Consider the following 17471-nt stretch of genomic DNA (forward strand, 5'->3'; position numbering starts at 1 on the left):
AAAAAGTGACAAAAATTTCCGTAATGCGCATCATCATATAGAACTTACATGTATGCTGCAAACTGGAAGTAAATATGCGATGGATCTGAAAATATGTCACACAGTAAAGCTTACCAATACCTGAATGAAGATTATTTGTACCAAAATAGCAAGAAGCCTTGATTTGTTGTTGCTGGGACAAATGTGATAATTATGATACGGACAGACAGACAGAGGTAAACCTGTGTATAACCTTTTTGTGGGTTTTAAATATGTACTTAGGGAAAGCATAAAATCATATAAGTATACATTTTACTATATCTACTTCAATATCAACAAAGAAAATTATCACAAACTTCAATACAGCAGTTCAATTTATATTCAATGATCTGTAAGTTTCAAAACAGCTAATATTTCACACATGAGTTTGTCTAGCTCATTTTTTGGTGTTTTTGTCCAATATTGAATAACAACAACTAGCATTAAATCATTGGACTAACCCTAATATCTAATTGCTTGCTGAAATTTTAGGAATTTATTGGAATAAAAAGAAACACACTGACTGTGAACGGAAATGTAGTTAAAACTTTTTTGTTCGTATTTCCTGGTTCCCTCCTAAAAGCTACTTGTTCAAAGTTTCATGTAAAGATTTATTATTTACCCTAGAAAACTGATTATTTGTGATAACATATATATTGAGCTGATGACATGAAGTGTGTGATATCTAACCTAATATACACACCACAAACAATTTACTAACACCACAATTACCTTTATCAAATTTCTGGGGTACCCTAACAAAACATAATGATTTGTTTACTGAAACATGCAAACACTGTTTCTACACACACATGTATGAACTAAAATAATGTTTACTAAGGATTTTAAATGCAGGAAACATGCCTTTTTTAAAATTTTAATGCTGTTTTTTTTCTGTAGATGTTGATGGAACTAGCATTCTAAATAGCATGCATAAGAAATAAAATGAACTCAACAAACTTGAGGGGCATTTCAAATAATTGACTGCATTGATACAGACTATGGTAGTATGGAGCACAAATATGCTTGATCTCCAAAAGTTGCATGAGAAGGACAATTTACTCCCATATGGAGTCATTGACAATTTTGGTTATCATATGTTCACTCATTTTTACTGCAGTGAAATCCTCTCCATCTTTTAAAAGTAATAGATAATTGCAAAAATGGGTAAAAAAAAAATCAACATTTAATTATTTTTGTAATCTTTGTTTTAATCCATTAACTATATTGTGTGTTACTTTTTATGCACAGACCTGGTAAATATCGGGAAAAGTTCATGTTCTGTAAAAAATATAAGTACAAAAGTATTTTGGTTTAATTAATTTACCCTCTCCACTGTCAGATGGTTTTCCTTTATCACTTCCCATTGGTGTGACTTGTTTAAATTCTCTCATATTGGCATCTTTCAGTTTTTTCTCTAATTGTACTACTTCATCCTTCTTTCGATCCAATTCTTCACTCAATTCTTTCAATTCATTTTCAATGTTCACAATTAATAATTTATCTGCATCACCTGTATCTGACAAGGTCTTCATTTCAATTTTTACTTTCTCTACTTCCTCTGTCAATTGTTTTTCTTCTAATTCTTGTTTTTCCTTTTCTTCTTTTAATTCATTTTTCTCGTTTTCAATGTCTTTTTCCAGTGAATTTAATTTATTTTGCAAGTTTTTTAATTCTGAGCCCACTTTTGTAGTCTGAGATTTAAATTCTAAAATTTCACTTCTAATTTTGGCTTCTGCTTGTCTCTCAGCTTGTACTAAATCAACCCATTTTGTAGATTCTAATTTCGAAAGCTCAGTTTCAAACTGTTTGCGCTTTTGTTCCAGTTTACTTTTGTCATCAGCAATCTGTATCAGTTCATTTGCCTGCTCTATATCTTTTTTCTCTAAAGTTGTAATTTCTGTGGAAAGAAAGAAGGTGCTTTTTACTGCACTAGAACTAGGGGTAAACCATGGACCTAACAAGTACAAATGATTTTAACAAATTTTCAGCTGAAATTGGGTCTGATGGTTAGTTGTCTTATTGGCAATCAAACCACATCTCCTTATTTATATAATATGCAGTTGTTATCTTATCATCATTCTTTTTTAATTACATTTATATCTAATATTTAAAAAATGCTCTGCAGGACGCAGCTTGATACGACCGCAGAGGTCGAACCCTGTACAGTTTGACACAACATTCAAGATTGATACTGCTCTGAATTTGGATTGTCATTAAATATTTGACACAGCATAGGTTTCTGACGCAGAATGAATGTGCTCTAAGAACTTAAAAATTTGAAATTGGACATTTACCTATTATGGTCCAATATCTAAAATCTAAATACATGGTTAGATTTAGCATATGAAAGAACCCCAAGAATTCAATTTTTGTGAAATAAAACAAATTTTAATTTTGGACCCTTTGGACCTTAATGTGCACCAATTTGAAAACCAGACCAGGAAATGAGATGTGCTAATGCTTATACAACTGCATACCAATTATCATTGGCCTACCACTAATGGTTCCCCTTGAACTGAGCAACCGGTAATCACAAACTAATACATGTAAACTAAGCAAAAGTTTCAAAGTCAATAGACCATGACTGAGGGGGCGGAGCCAAATAATCGGAATGGAAATGAGATATGCCAATGCTTATACAACTGCATACCTAATATCACTGACCTACCACTAGTGGTTCACCATAAACTAGACCTTATCACAAACTAATACATTGTTGGCGAGACAAAAACCATCTATACTATAATTATAGTAACAGAATAAAAGTTTTTAATTAATCCTTATTTTAGTAGGCAATTCCACAGTCTCCAATGTGGAAAAATAAAAAATAAACAATTGAACATGATATGCAGTATAAACACACAAGGAAAAGCATCTTAGTACAGATGACAGAAACAACATGCTAATTTTCATAAAACTTGTAGCCCTGATAGAATATGTCAACCTCTTTGTCCCAAGTCAAGAGCCTTAAATTCAGTTGTTGTGGTTGGTTGCTGTCTGTCATATTTGTTTTCTGTTTTGTATTGTTTGACATTTTGTCATGGTGCCTGTTGGGCCTTCAATAATACAATAAACTAGAACTGACTTGTACACATGAATTTAGTAATAATTGCATACCATAATATAGAACTGACTTGTACACATGAATTAAGTAATTAATGTATACCTGAATCTATGACTTCAAGCTGTGATTCCTGATGTTTGATTCGCTCTTGTTGTCTCGTCACAAGCTCTTGCATTTTGACAAGCTCTGAATCATCTTGACAAACTTCCTTAATTGGAGAAGCAAGTTTTTCACCGGGCATATAGTATTCCTCAACCACTTGATCTTTTTTTTTACCTGAGTATAAGTCAGGGAAATTGCTATCTAAATCATATTCTACAACATCAGAACTTTCCTGTTCTGGGCTATATACACGAAAATCTAAGTCTCCATTAACTAAAGTTTTTGGACTATTAGGAGATTTTTGACGAGGAATAACAGGTGAGAATGCTGATTGTCTATTTCTATTATACAATGAAAGATTTGGACTTTGCCCCCTTGAGTCTGTTGGTGAAACAGGAGAGGCTATTTTGTTAGGAGAATTTCTTGCAGGACTACTTCCTGTGCGTGTGTGCACAGGTGAGTATTTGTTTTGATGTGGTCCTTGATTTACTGTTTTCTCTAATTCTCCATTAAAATGTTTGTACTTTCCAGATATGTCATTTCTTTCTCCATGATGAGCATGCTGATGTGTATGATTATCAGGCCGATTTAAATAATCTGGCTTTTGCTGATTTGCATATTGAGTTGTCTCCTCCTGAGGTATATGTGGCTGAGAAGGAGGGTGATGATGCTGTGCAATCTGTGGCTCTGACACATTTTGATTCCTCGAAATATTTCTAACTTGGGCATATGGATGATGACTTGCCTGGTGAGGCGCTGGGGGAGGTGAGTTAAAAAGCAATGGGGGTTGTCTATCTACTCTCTGTTTTGATGAATTCATAAATCTGTAAGTTGGGAGGCTCTGTGTCAATGAGACATCACCAATATTTTCTTTCTCTGAAATGTTTTGAAGTTTACATGAATGTTTCTGTTGTTCGTTTTTCCGTTTGACAGATGGGTTTGCAACATTATGTGCACCGCTAAATGTTAATGATCTACGAACTGGTCCCTCCTTTTGAAGTGGTGGGGTAAAATTATGTTTAAAGTTTTCTTTGGATTTCACCTGGTCCTTACCCTTTTGTAATTCTTTTTTAGTCTGATCAGATAGCTGAAGAAGTAGCTGCACTTCATTAGCATATTCTCCCCATTTTTGCAAAACCTTCACCGGGAATTCTGCTTTGTTAAGAGGGCGCTCATTGTCCCGCCACTTTTCAATCAATGTAAATGTTCCTGTCCTTCCCATAGCATGAGCTAGTGCTATAACAATGTCCTGACAAGTTGTATTTTCAGTAACACCACAAACAATTCTTGGAATTCCATCCACTCTCACTTTTAACTCCATTTTAAGAATTTAAAAATTGTTTAAAAACTATAAATCACTAAAAAGTCACAGGTGTTTAAAGCACAGTTAAAAACACACAAATTATGTAAATTCTATAATCAGGGATAGTTATATTGTATCGAAACAAGTAATTCCTTCTGAAATAAATCCTTGTACAGTTTTCTGGAATATGATGTTTCCATAGCTTTAATGTCCCAAACTGTTTTACTCAGTATAACATAACTCTGCCTTGATTATCTAGAAAAAAAAACATACAGGTTTTAAATGTCTTCCACAAACAATTGACAATGTGATAGTTATTTTATCTGTTCATATAAAGTTACCTACTTTCAATGACAAATACCTTACATATTATAATATTTATACAATTTTGTGTATTTTATCATAAATAAACAGACAATATTCTAAGGTGTCTAAAACAACGTGCCAATCAAGAATAAAGAGAAGACTATTACTAAACTAGAGGCTCTCAAGAGCCTGTGTCGCTCACCTGTATTTACTGATGCTTTGGAAATCATGTAAATTAAGGTTAAAATCATAATTAATAGTATTAGATATTAGATATTATAATGATATCTAAGATAATAACAAAAAACTGCAAAATTTTTGTAAAATTACTACTTCAGGGGCAGCAACCCAACAACGGTTTGTCGGATTCGTCTGAAAATTCCAGGGCAGATAAATCTAAATCTGATGAACATTTTTGCCACCTGTCAGCTTTGCTCTAAATGCTTTAGTTTCAGAGATATAAACCAAAAACTGCATTTTACCCCTATGTTCTATTTTTAACCAAGTCGGCCATGATGGTTGGAAGGCGGGGTCATCGGACAAATTTTTAAAACTAGATACCCTAATAATGATGATGGCCAAGTATGGTTAAATTTGTCTCAGTAGTTTCAGAGAAGAAGATTTTTGTAAAAGATTACAAAAATTTACGAAAAATTGTTAAAAATTGACTATTAAGGGCAATAACTCCTAAAGGGGTCGACTGACAATTTTGGTCATTACAACTTATTTGTAGATCTTACTTTGCTGAACATTATTGCTGTTTACAGTTTATCTCTATCTATAATAATATTCAAGATAATAACCAAAAACTGCAAATCTTCCTTAAAATTACCAATTCCGGGGCAGCAACCCAACAACAGGTTGTCAGATTTGTCTGAAAATTTCAGGGCAGATAGATCTTGACCTGATAATCAGTTTTACCCTCTGTCAGATTTAATCTAAATGCTTTGGTTTCAGTGATATAAGCCAAAATCTACATTTTACCCCTATGTTCTATTTTTAGCCATAGCGGCCATCTTGGTTGGTTGGCGGGGTCATCGGACACATTTTTTAAACTAGATACCCTAATGATGAGTGTGGCCAAGTTTGGTTAAATTTGGCCCAGTGGTTTCAGAGGAGAAGATTTTTGTAAAAAGCTAACGACGATGGACGACGGACGCCAAGTGATGAGAAAAGCTCACTTCGGGCCAGGTGAGCTAAAAATCCTGTATTTGACAGTGATTACAATATGATATCTGTCTGTATGACCATTGCTATAAAAAGTATGAAACTTTCTGGAGCTTCATTTCTGGTTAATCTAGACTTTTTACCAGTTCCACTACAAATTTTGTCTAGTTTGGGGGCCCACAGCCCTCCCCTTCTTTTTTCAAAATACTGGATCTGCATCTGCAAACAGTGGTACAACAAACAAGAGTGTACACACTAAAATGTCTCGCCTGATTTATTGATCATGATTGAATTTATGATGAAAATTTGAAAGAAAAAGGTAAAACTATTAGCTTGTATAACATAAATTGCACAATATCAATAATTCATGTAAATTCAAGGTCAGATGAATCATGTCAGACAGACATATACACCTTACAATCATTCCATACACCAAATATAGTAAACATTTTACTTATAGCATCTAAAAAACAATTTTACTTATAGTATCTCAAAAACACTTAACCAAGAAAGCATAATGCTGACCTGTCATTTGAACCACAAAAATGAGGTCAAGGTAAGATTATCCTCCTATGCAGAAATGTGCATCATACAATCATTCCATACATCAAATACAGTTGACATTTCGTTATTGTACCTGAGAAACAGGCCTTACCATGAAAATTTAACTTTGACCAATGAACCATGAAAATAAGGTCATGGTCAGAGGAACCCAGCCAGACAGACATGTACACCTCGAAATTGTTCCATTCACCAACTATAGTTGAATATATTGTTAGAGTACATATTCCAAAGGCATTGTCCTGTTATAATAACTATTTGCTAAACGGTTTTTCAAATTGCAGTTGTAATTCATATCTTGAAACTAATCAACTGGTAAAACATTTTAGCTCATTGAAAGTCAAAGTTTATTAGAATGAAGCAAGTGCAGTAAAATAAAAATTATTCTTACAATCCTTTCCAACGATTGTCTATTTCATGAAATTAGAACAATTTGGAACACCTACTTACTAGGAATAATTGTTTAAAAAAAATTGTTTTGAATATGGATTTTTATTACTATAATTACCATGGAACAATGTTAAGAACAAATTACTTATAAACTCCATTTAAAACAAATTACTTATAAAGAGTCATACTACCAACAACAACAAAAAACAACAAATTTTGACGTTTAGACGTCTTTTCTTTTTGGTTATTGAGTTGCTGTCTCATATTGTATCAGTTAAAATCTTCATATATTCATACATAACTGAGCCTTTTTTTTGTATGGGCCAATTTTTCTACCATGTCTTGTGTCACAGTCATTTATTTTGTAGGTGGTTGCTTGGTTGTTTTTTAATTGTTTTTTTTATAATAATAAGGAGATGTAGTATGATTGCTAATGAGACAACTTTCCACCAAAGACCAAAGAACATGGATGTAAACAACTATAGGTCACCAAACAACCTTCAACAATGAGCAAAATCTGTACCACATATAAAAAAAATTGTAAGCTATTATGGCCCCTGCGTGGCTTCATAGAGAAAATCAAACTCGTGACGTATGATACTAAAAACATATATTCCAGACAGAAACAAACGACAACCTTAAGGTATTTTATAGTCTTTAAAAAGAGCTGGCTAATATAACAGAAGAACCTTAAGGTATTTTATAATCTTTAAAAAGAGCTGGCTAATATAACAGAAGAACCTTAGGGAATTCTATAGTCTTTAAAGAGCTGGCTAATGTACCAGAAGAACCTTAAGGAATTTTATAGTCTTTAAAGAGCTGGCTAATGTAAACAGAAGAACCTTAAGGAATTTTATAGTCTTTAAAGAGCTGGCTAATGTAAACAGAAGAACCTTCAGGAATTTTATAGTCTTTAAAGAGCTGGCTAATGTAAACAGAAGAACCTTAAGGAATTTTATAGTCTTTAAAGAGCTGGCTAATGTAAACAGAAGAACCTTAGAGAATTTTATAGTCTTTAAAGAGCTGGCTAATGTAAACAGAAGAACCTTAGAGAATTTTATAGTCTTTAAAGAGCTGGCTAATGTAAACAGAAGAACCTTAGAGAATTTTATAGTCTTTAAAGAGCTGGCTAATGTAAACAGAAGAACCTTAGAGAATTTTATAGTCTTTAAAGAGCTGGCTAATGTAAACAGAAGAACCTTAGAGAATTTTATAGTCTTTAAAGAGCTGGCTAATGTAAACAGAAGAACCTTAGAGAATTTTATAGTCTTTAAAGAGCTGGCTAATGTAAACAGAATTGCTTATTTTTTAATGCAATTACTGTGCTTTCTTTCCTTGTGTTTTGTTGAATTATTGTTGCTACAATATAATTATATATTTTCAAGGAATTAAAAACAATTTTTAATTTATTGTTTCCCTAATAAAATCACATTTAACAATTTCTACTAAACATTTGTCCATTACTTTTTTCAATAAGTTCTTATACCAGAATGTAATCAACTAATTTTCATTTCTTCATTGCTCGAAACTACCAGAAAAATTATTGTAATGATTAGGTAAACAGATTAAACAACATTTTATAAAATTCTGAATTCAATTTTTTATATTATTTAAAAATGGCATACTCACAAGGAAATGTTTCCATATCATTCCATAATGTTAAAACAATAAAATCTGTACAACTATACTCAACTTTTATTGTAGCTTTTATCTTATCCATAGATTTCTGCTCAATGTAAACTTCCTTCATTATCTAAAATTCTATCCTAATCACAAGTTACCTTTTGACCTTACAACCTTTTATCTCATAATAGTGTAAAATTATGTAATTATTATTTGACAAAATGCAAATGACATGGAAATGACAAGACAGAAATGTAATTTGACAGTTACCATATATAGAGGCAGTCATTTTATTACACAACACAACATTTCACTACTTGACTTCAAAGTATATTTCAAAGAAATGAATGTCCAAATATACTCACTACCGTTTGGGGGATATCTCTAGAAATGGTAACTAACTGATTGTCATAACCTTGGTTACAGACTGACTTTCAAATCAAAATAGTGATTTTGCATCAAGCAATTCATTCACAATCACTAAAAGACTCCAAGAATTGACTTTCATTTCTACTTTGAAAACTGATTAAGCAGATGACATACAGTCTAGCCTCACTCCCCTGTTGCAGAAGTGTTGTCCTCTTTCTCATTTCATCTGTATCAATGTGTATAAACAGTTTGATAATTGCACTTAGAAAGAATTTCAAAGAAAAGGGGTTTTCTTTACCATTTATTTAGGTTTGCAAGTAAAACTTTCAGAAATTGGAAAAAGTAGCTAATCAGCCTCTTCACTTTAATTAGAAAAGTTAGAAGAAAAATACTGTTGTTATCAAATAGCATCAACATTTTGATTTAATTGTTCCATTTATTCAATATATATGCCACGGTTTTTAAACTTTTTTACACTAAATACGGTACTTGACTTTTTAATGAACATTTTATTATCTACCCTTGAAACTAATATTAGTATTAAATAGCCTTCAAGCCTATTAAAACATTTCAATGATCACTATCTATAGTTAAAGGGCTGTCATTCAATTACTCTTTATTGCAATATCATTTCTGATCACAAATTTACAAATGACACAAAAAAAAACAATCATACATGAAGTTCAATATTTTTAGATTTATACTATTATACACAAGTTCATACTAAAATATACAGAAATATACCAACATGTTATTACATTTTGAACAGGAGGTATTAGCACAAATCATAGACAAAGAAGACATAACTTCTACATTATTTTTTGTCAAGAAATACATTCTTTCAATTATGCCTAATATAATTATTATCACTTGACCCTCGGCTCTTTAAATGTGAACTGTGGATGTCTACAATACCCCATGTGTCATGCTAATTAACACAATAACCATTAATGCTTTTGACAAATTATTATGACTCTTAGTAGTATCCAGTACCAATTAGGATATGTGTTTGATATTTTCAAGGTTAAAAGTACCTTGTCATATTTGGTGCATATAAACAATGATATTTATCATAATTGTATTAAATTATTCATTAATAATCCATTAATTATGGTAACAATGATACATGTGCATGTATATTGCCGCAAGGTTTTTTTCTTTATAAAACAAATGTTAGGGGTGACATTTAATCACCTTGTCAAATCTCATCACAGTTCATATGGAGCAAAACATCTGTCAAATGTACATAAAGCAGTTTAGTAGAAAAAAATCGAAATGTTGCCTTTTTAACTGCAACTATTACTGTATGTAAAACAACAAAAATATGTTTCTTTGATTCTTAATATTTTGACTATTATGTACAAATTAAGTAAAATTTATTTCTTTGATTCTTTGATACTTTTGAATTTTGAGAATGTAGTCCACCAAATATTGTAAAGATTATAAAATAGCAGAACAATATAGGTCTAGATTTTCAATCAAGTCAGAAAAATTTGATGCAGAAATGCAATGAAGTAATGTGAATTTTCATTTAAATGAACAAATTTTTGTGATTTTAACTAATAATAACTAATATTTGTACATAGGTAGATTATTTTTTGCTTGATTCCAATTTATATCAAATTAGTGTATCAAAGTAAGGTCAATCAGAAATAGTATAATTTTAAAAAGAATCTACATGAATGTTTTCTATTTTAAGACTTAAATGATGTTTTTCCATAAATAATCCATACAAAATGTGTCATTTTTTCACAACCTGTAGCTTGAAAGAAAGCTCTGTGATCTTTCCTTTTTATTATATTTTTTAACATATCACAATATATACTACATTTTGGCAAAGTATGAAAAATCCTATCATTTTCGTTTATATACCCCCAAAATAACAACCTTAAAGGATAGAGAACTAAAATTTAAAAATTCAGTGCTGCCCTTAATAAGAGACCATTAATACTCAATTGTACATCTTTTTCCAAGAGCATGCAGGGATGTTTTTGGCAAATGATCACATAACAATAACAAACTTGCATTTATGATCACGAGAAAGAGAGTTCCTTTATAACCGATTAACACAATGATCTATATAAGACCATGGAAGTAATATTGAGCTTTTAAATATTACTTCCATGATAAGACCTAATAGTGAAACATTAACCTTGATAATCGATCATGAAATAAGGGCCAGGTTAGGTGAACTTTGTCTGAAGGACACGAAGACCTTGCATGTCCTTTTACTCATATTAAGGGAAAACTTCTCATGACATAAAAAATATTCATTTTACATGTACCTGAGTCACATAAGTATGTCAGAAAGCCATCTGTAGGAATCTGTATCAAATATAAACAAATGGATATCATCACCTGACCTTTACAGCAGGATTAGGAGGTAGGGGCAAAATAAAAACTAGAGGCTCTAAAGTGCCTGTGTCGCTCAACTAGGTCTATACACATCTTCAACAATTGACCATCTCCAACAAATCTTCATGAAAGGGCAATAACTCCTACATAGGAGTCGACTGACGATTTTGGCCAAAAGACTTCATTGTAGATCTTGTCTTGTTGACCAGTTTTGCTTATTTAAGTTTTCATCTATCTATTATAGTTTTTAAGATATAAGGAAAATAGTCAAAGAAATAGTAAAATCAGCGTTATAGGGCTGAATAACTCCAATTAGAAGACATCAGATCTTGATTCGGCTATGTTAAGTTATTTGTACATGTCTTGCTAATCATTTTGCTGTTTAAAATATTTATTTATCTCCTATAATTTTCAAGATAATAGGCAAAATGACTATAAATAGGTAAAAATCGTCATTAAAGAGCAAATATTAATTAACTCCAATAAGGAGTCGTTGAACGATTTCATCAATGTTGACCGATTTGTAGATCTTGTCTTGCTGATGATTTTTGCTTTCTTAAGTTTCCATTTATCTAAAAAAAAATGAGTTAAAATCGTCATTAAAGGGCAATGACTCCAATAAGGAGTCATTGGATGATTTAAGCCATGTGAACTTATTTGCATGACTTATTTGTAGATCCTGTCTTGTTGATCAATTTTGCACTTTAAAGTTTCACTCTATCTTTCATAATTGGTAAATAGTATGCAAAATTGGAAAGAAAATGGTAAAATTCATCATTTAAGGGCAATAACTCCAATAAGAAGTTATCCTCAAAACTTGCATTTTACCCCTATGTTCTATTTTTAGCCATATTAGTTGGAAGGTAAGGTCATCGGACATAATTTTTTTTAAACAAGATACCGCAATGATGATAGTGGCCAAGTTTGCTCAAATTTGGCTCAGTATTTTCAGAGAAGGTTTTTTATAAAAGTTAACAACAACGACATATGCCAAGTGATGAGAAAAGCTCACTTGACCCTTTAGGCCAGCTGGGGTTTAAAAATCCACTAGCCTCACGCCCGGGACTAGAACATTTAAGCCTCCAGCAATTAAAAGTTGTAATCCAATATGCCCAACTGAATAGTAAAAAAAATTCTTGGCATTACCAAAATAGAAAGTGGAAAATCCCTTCCTCACTATTTTTATATTAGCCAATCAGAAATAACTGGGTGGACTGGTGTTGTGTATTGGGTGCAATTCACATACTTTCAATATAGATTTCTCAGTACTGGGGGTATTTCAATTTTGGAGACTTTCAATTGATGGTACTTGGGGTATGATGCATTCATAAATATGACCTGTAATGGCAGACAGCACGAAATCATGCAACAAAGTATTGCTAAATATTTTAGTAGTGGCGCCCGATGAAATTTGCCAGTTTTGAAACGAAGAACTGTAGCTAAAGGGGGAAATGAAGCCAATGCGTAATGAAAAAGTAAAAATGACAAATCTGACCTGGAAAAGAAAAAAAGAACATTTATCTTATTATGGACAGAGAGATTTAGATGAGTATGGTCAGGTGTTGCTGATGGTATAAAACTAGAGACAATGTTTTTGAATATTGTCTTTATTTTCTTGATCACGCTGATAAAAAGTCCCGGGCTAGCAGGTCTGTTTTGCTGGGCTAGCAGTTCTTCCAACAGGACTAAAAAAACTCCTGCTACCAATAAGTCCTGGGATAGTGAGCTGTAAACAAATTTTTTAACCCCTGGCCCGAGGTGAACTAAAAGTTATCAGGTTATGTTAAGTAGAAATCTGTTAAAATCATTCCATTACCTTAATTCGCCTGTTAAAAAACTAGGCAATTACCAACAAAAATGTCATGTGATGCTATTTTTCAACCTTCACTTTGAAATGGCTACTATCTTTGAAATCCTGTATTGTTATAACAGAATATAATTACCACTTAGTGTTTCCTTACTCCTTTAGTTTTTGCTCCTGTATTTTGACTACAATGTATTATATCGCTTACATAATATCCTGCTGTCATCAAAGATATAGTTCATAAAATAAAACTAATGGCCAATGACACTTTTGTGAACTCTGGATAATTATTCCAACAAATATTTTTCAATTAGACCTCTGTTACATTTTCTTTTGTTTTATATTGATTTGAAATATACATGTATTTATATCTTTCTTTACCTTTGGCTGAGAACAATAGCAGTAGTATCAATAATCAATAAGTAAGTTTGAAGTTTATGTTTACATAGAATGAAATTATATTTACTTTTGACAGTTTTTTGTCTAGACTGACTCCTACAAAGTTATTGTTATGATTTTGATTTTTTTGTTACAAAGATATAATATATAATTCATTTCCAAATTGCATATTCCTAAAGAAAGACCTAACTTTTTTTTATAATTAAAGGCTGGATGAACAAAATCTATCATGAGAAAATAACTACAATTGTAGATGATAATCGAATTCATGACAAAAATCGGTTGGTCGTATATTGCTGATTGATTAGTCTGTTTAGTTTCTCTCTATCTATTTTAGTTTTTGCTCAAAACACAAAAAAAGTATAAAAAAAAATCCTCATTTAAGGTCAATCACTCCTATAAAGAGTGACAGTCTACTAACTACCGTATGGTGGGTTATTTTTGAGGGTGTAAAGGTATACGGAAAATTTTGGCAGTTTTTATTTTGGTGCATTCTTAAATCCTAATAAAATATTTTGGCGGATACTGAAATTGTTGCAGTTAAAAGTTGTACAAAGAAACACATGTCTATTGTTATGGTTAATTGATTTTTTTACCTGAATGCATGATGTCTTATTTATTGATTATATTCTGATACAGTTAATCAATAGAACTTAGGATACAAACTTCTTGTAAATTTTACGGTTGATTAGTTATGAAATTGACCGGACCTTTGATCAAGAGTGACTTACACAACTCTTATGTAATTTGACACTAATTAATAAGGGTAATTGCCTGATAGAGTGCCTTACACTCTTGATCTATTTGACAGTAATTGATAAGGGTATACACACCTGACAGTCATTTTATAAAATACATGTATGTACAAAGCCCTTTGGCATTTATGCTGTTAAAACTAACCTATACCGTTATTGACCTGCCGAATGGAAAAATAGATCCTTTACAAAATGCTTTAGCTATTAGAATAACCCAAAGTATGCATAAATTTTCGCGGAATTTATTTTCAAGATTTTCATTTATCTGCCAACATAAGCGAAAATAAATACCCCGCGAAAATAATCCGCTATACGGTATATCGAAAAAATTTGACTTCTTTGTAGATCTTGCCTTGCTGATCATTTTTGTTATTCCAAGTTTCTCTTATCTATTGTAATTTTTATCATAGAAGGCAAAACGCAAAATAATTGGTAATAAAATGCTCTGCAGGGCGCAGCTTGATACGCCCGCAGAGGTCGAACCCTGAACAGTTGGGGCAAGTATGGACACAACATTCAAGCTTGATACAGCTTTGCATTTAGATTGTGATTAAATATTTGACACAGCATAGGTTTCTGACACAGAATGAATGTGGTCTAAGAACTTAAAAAATTCAAATTGGACATTCACCTATTATGGTCCAATATCCAAAATCTAAATACATGGTTAGATTCAGCATATCAAAGAACCCCAAGAATTTCAATTTTTGATGAAATCAAACAAAGTTTAATTTTGGACCCTTTTGACCTCAATGTGGACAAAGTTGATAACAGGGCCCAAAAATCAAAAATCTAAATACATGTTTAGATTTAGCATATCAAAGAACCCTAAGAATTCAATTTTTGTTAAAATCAAACTAAGTTTAATTTTGGACCCTTTGGACCTTAATGTAGACCAATTTGAAAACGGTACCAAAAATTAAGAATCTAAATACACGGTTAGATTCGGCATATCAAAGAACCCCAATAATTCAATTTTTGATGAAATCAAACAAAGTTTAATTTTGGACCCTTTGGACCTCAATGAGGACCAATTTAAAAACGGGGCCCAAAATCCAAAAACTAAATACATGGTTAGATTCAGCATATTAAAGAACCCCAAGAATTCAAGAATAAAACCCCATTGAAATTGGTCAAGAAATAAGCAATTTATAGGAAGTATCTTCTTTTGCACAACACTGTGCAATTAAATATTTCTTGCTATTGCGCAATACTGTACAATTGACAATTTCTTGCTATTGCACAATATTTGTGCTATTGGATATTTCTTGCTTTTGCGCAATACTGTGCAATTGAAGATTTCTTGCTATTGCGCAATACTGTGCAATTGAAGATTTCTTGCTATTGTGCAATACTGTGCAATTGAAAATTTCTTGCTATTGCGCAATACTTATTATATAATAATTTACACATCCTGTTTGGTGTGTATCTCCTACCATACCATTATTATTTGCTTTTAAATATAAATCAGAAATAACCAACTTAAAATGGAAAATTTTAAAAGAAAAAAAAAAGGAAAAAAAGAAAAAAAAGGAAAAATAAAAAAATCCCCCCCCAAATTTTTTGAACCCCCTTATGATTCATCACCCCCAAACTCAATCACAGCCTTCCCTTTGTGGTATGGTACCTTGCAGTACAATTTCAGAGAGATCCATACACTTGAACACAAGTTATTGTCTGGAAACTAGAAAAATGTGTTTTTTGACCCCTTTTTGGCCCCAAATTCCTAAACGTTTAGGGCAATTACCCCCAAACTCAAACCCAGCTTTCCCTTTGTGATATGGAACCTTGTAGTACAATTTCAGAAAGATCCATACACTTACACACAAGTTATTGTCCTGGATCTAGAAAAATGCTTGTTTTTTGCCCCTTTTTGGCCCCTAATTCCTAAAATATTGAGGCAATTACCCCCATCATCAATCCCAGCCTTCCCTTTGTGGTATGGTACCTTGCAGTACAATTTCAGAGAGATCCATACACTTGAACATTAGTTATTGTCTGGAAACTAGAAAAATGCTTATTTTTGGCCCCCAATTCCTAAACGTTTCGGCAATTACCCCCAAACTCAATTCCAGCTTTCCCTTTGCGATATGGAACCTTGTAGTACAATTTCAGAAAGATCCATATACTTACACACAAGTTATTGTCATGAAACTAGAAAAATGCTTATTTTTTGCCCCTTTTTTGGCCCCTAATTCCTAAAATTTTGAGGCAATTACCCCCAAAATCAATCCCAGCATTCCTTTTGTGATATGGAACCTTGTGGTACAATGTCAGAGAGATCCATACACTAACACACAAGTTATATCTGGAAGTTACAAAAATGCCTATTTTTGGCCCCTTTTTGGCCCCTAATTCCTTTACTGTTGGTACCATGACCCCCAAAATCAATCCCAACCTTCCTTTTGTGGTATTGAACCTTGTGGTAAAATTTCATAGAGATCCATTCACTTAAACTAAAGTTAGAGTGCGAAAACCAATGTGTCTTCAGACGACGACGACAACGACGACGACGACGCCAACGTCATACCAATATACGACCACAAAAATTTTTTGCGGTTGTATAAAAATCGTCAATAAAGTGCAATAACTGCAATAAGGAGTTGTCAGACTCCATCATATAATCTTAATTGCAGATCTTGTCTTGCTAATCAATTTTGCTTTATACTTAAGTTTCTATATATCTGTTATAATTTTTAGGATAAAAGGCAAAAACTGTAATAAGGAGTCGACTGACAATTTCGATCATTAAATTTATTTGTAGACCTTGTCTTGCTGGGCATTTTACAATTTAAAGTTTCTCTGTATTTATTATAGTTTTCAAGATAATAGACAAAAATATTAAAAAAAATGGTACAATTTGTCATCTAAGGGCAATAACTCCTATAAGAAGTCCCATAGCTCCAATAAGGAGTCGTCGGACGATTTCCTCCATATAATCTTAATTGCAGATCTTGTCTTGCAGATTAATTTTACTTACTTAAGTTTCTTTATATCTGTTATAATTTTCATAGCCCAGCTGATTCGTGCATATTTTTAGGAGAATTGTGAATTTGTGGGTTTGATGATAAAAGCATGAAACTTTACACAATTGTAGTTCTATATATGGTAGTCAATTTAAACTTTGGACCCACTCTGAAAAACCCAATATGGCGTCCATTTTCAAGATGGCTGACAATCAGTCTAAATTTCACCACCATGTGAATTTAAAAATGGCCGTCAAAAAAGTGAAAAAGAACTAAACTAAGACAA

At 32.2% G+C, this 17471-nt stretch overlaps 1 protein-coding gene across 5 annotated transcripts in view; it reads right to left on the reverse strand.

The window, feature by feature from the left end:
- The window catches only part of LOC127704337 (uncharacterized), an 84124-nt gene that overhangs the window by 14575 nt on the left and 52078 nt on the right, over positions 1-17471 (reverse strand). For 4 of the 5 annotated variants that reach the window (XR_007983233.1, XM_052208356.1, XM_052208355.1 and 1 more), the window contains 2 exons: positions 3188-4745; positions 1346-1918 (listed from right to left, as the gene is read on the reverse strand). Coding sequence is in view for 4 of the 5 variants with exons in the window: in XM_052208356.1 (XP_052064316.1) it covers positions 1346-1918; positions 3188-4508 (1894 nt within the window). In the remaining variant the exon portion in view is untranslated. Of the gene's footprint in view, positions 1-750; positions 774-1345; positions 1919-3187; positions 4746-17471 lie in introns of all 5 variants that reach the window. The other variant, XM_052208358.1, reaches the window with a different exon arrangement.

This window comes from Mytilus californianus, unplaced genomic scaffold (assembly GCF_021869535.1).
Source record: "Mytilus californianus isolate M0D057914Y unplaced genomic scaffold, xbMytCali1.0.p SCAF_6, whole genome shotgun sequence".
NCBI lineage: Eukaryota > Metazoa > Mollusca > Bivalvia > Mytilida > Mytilidae > Mytilus > Mytilus californianus.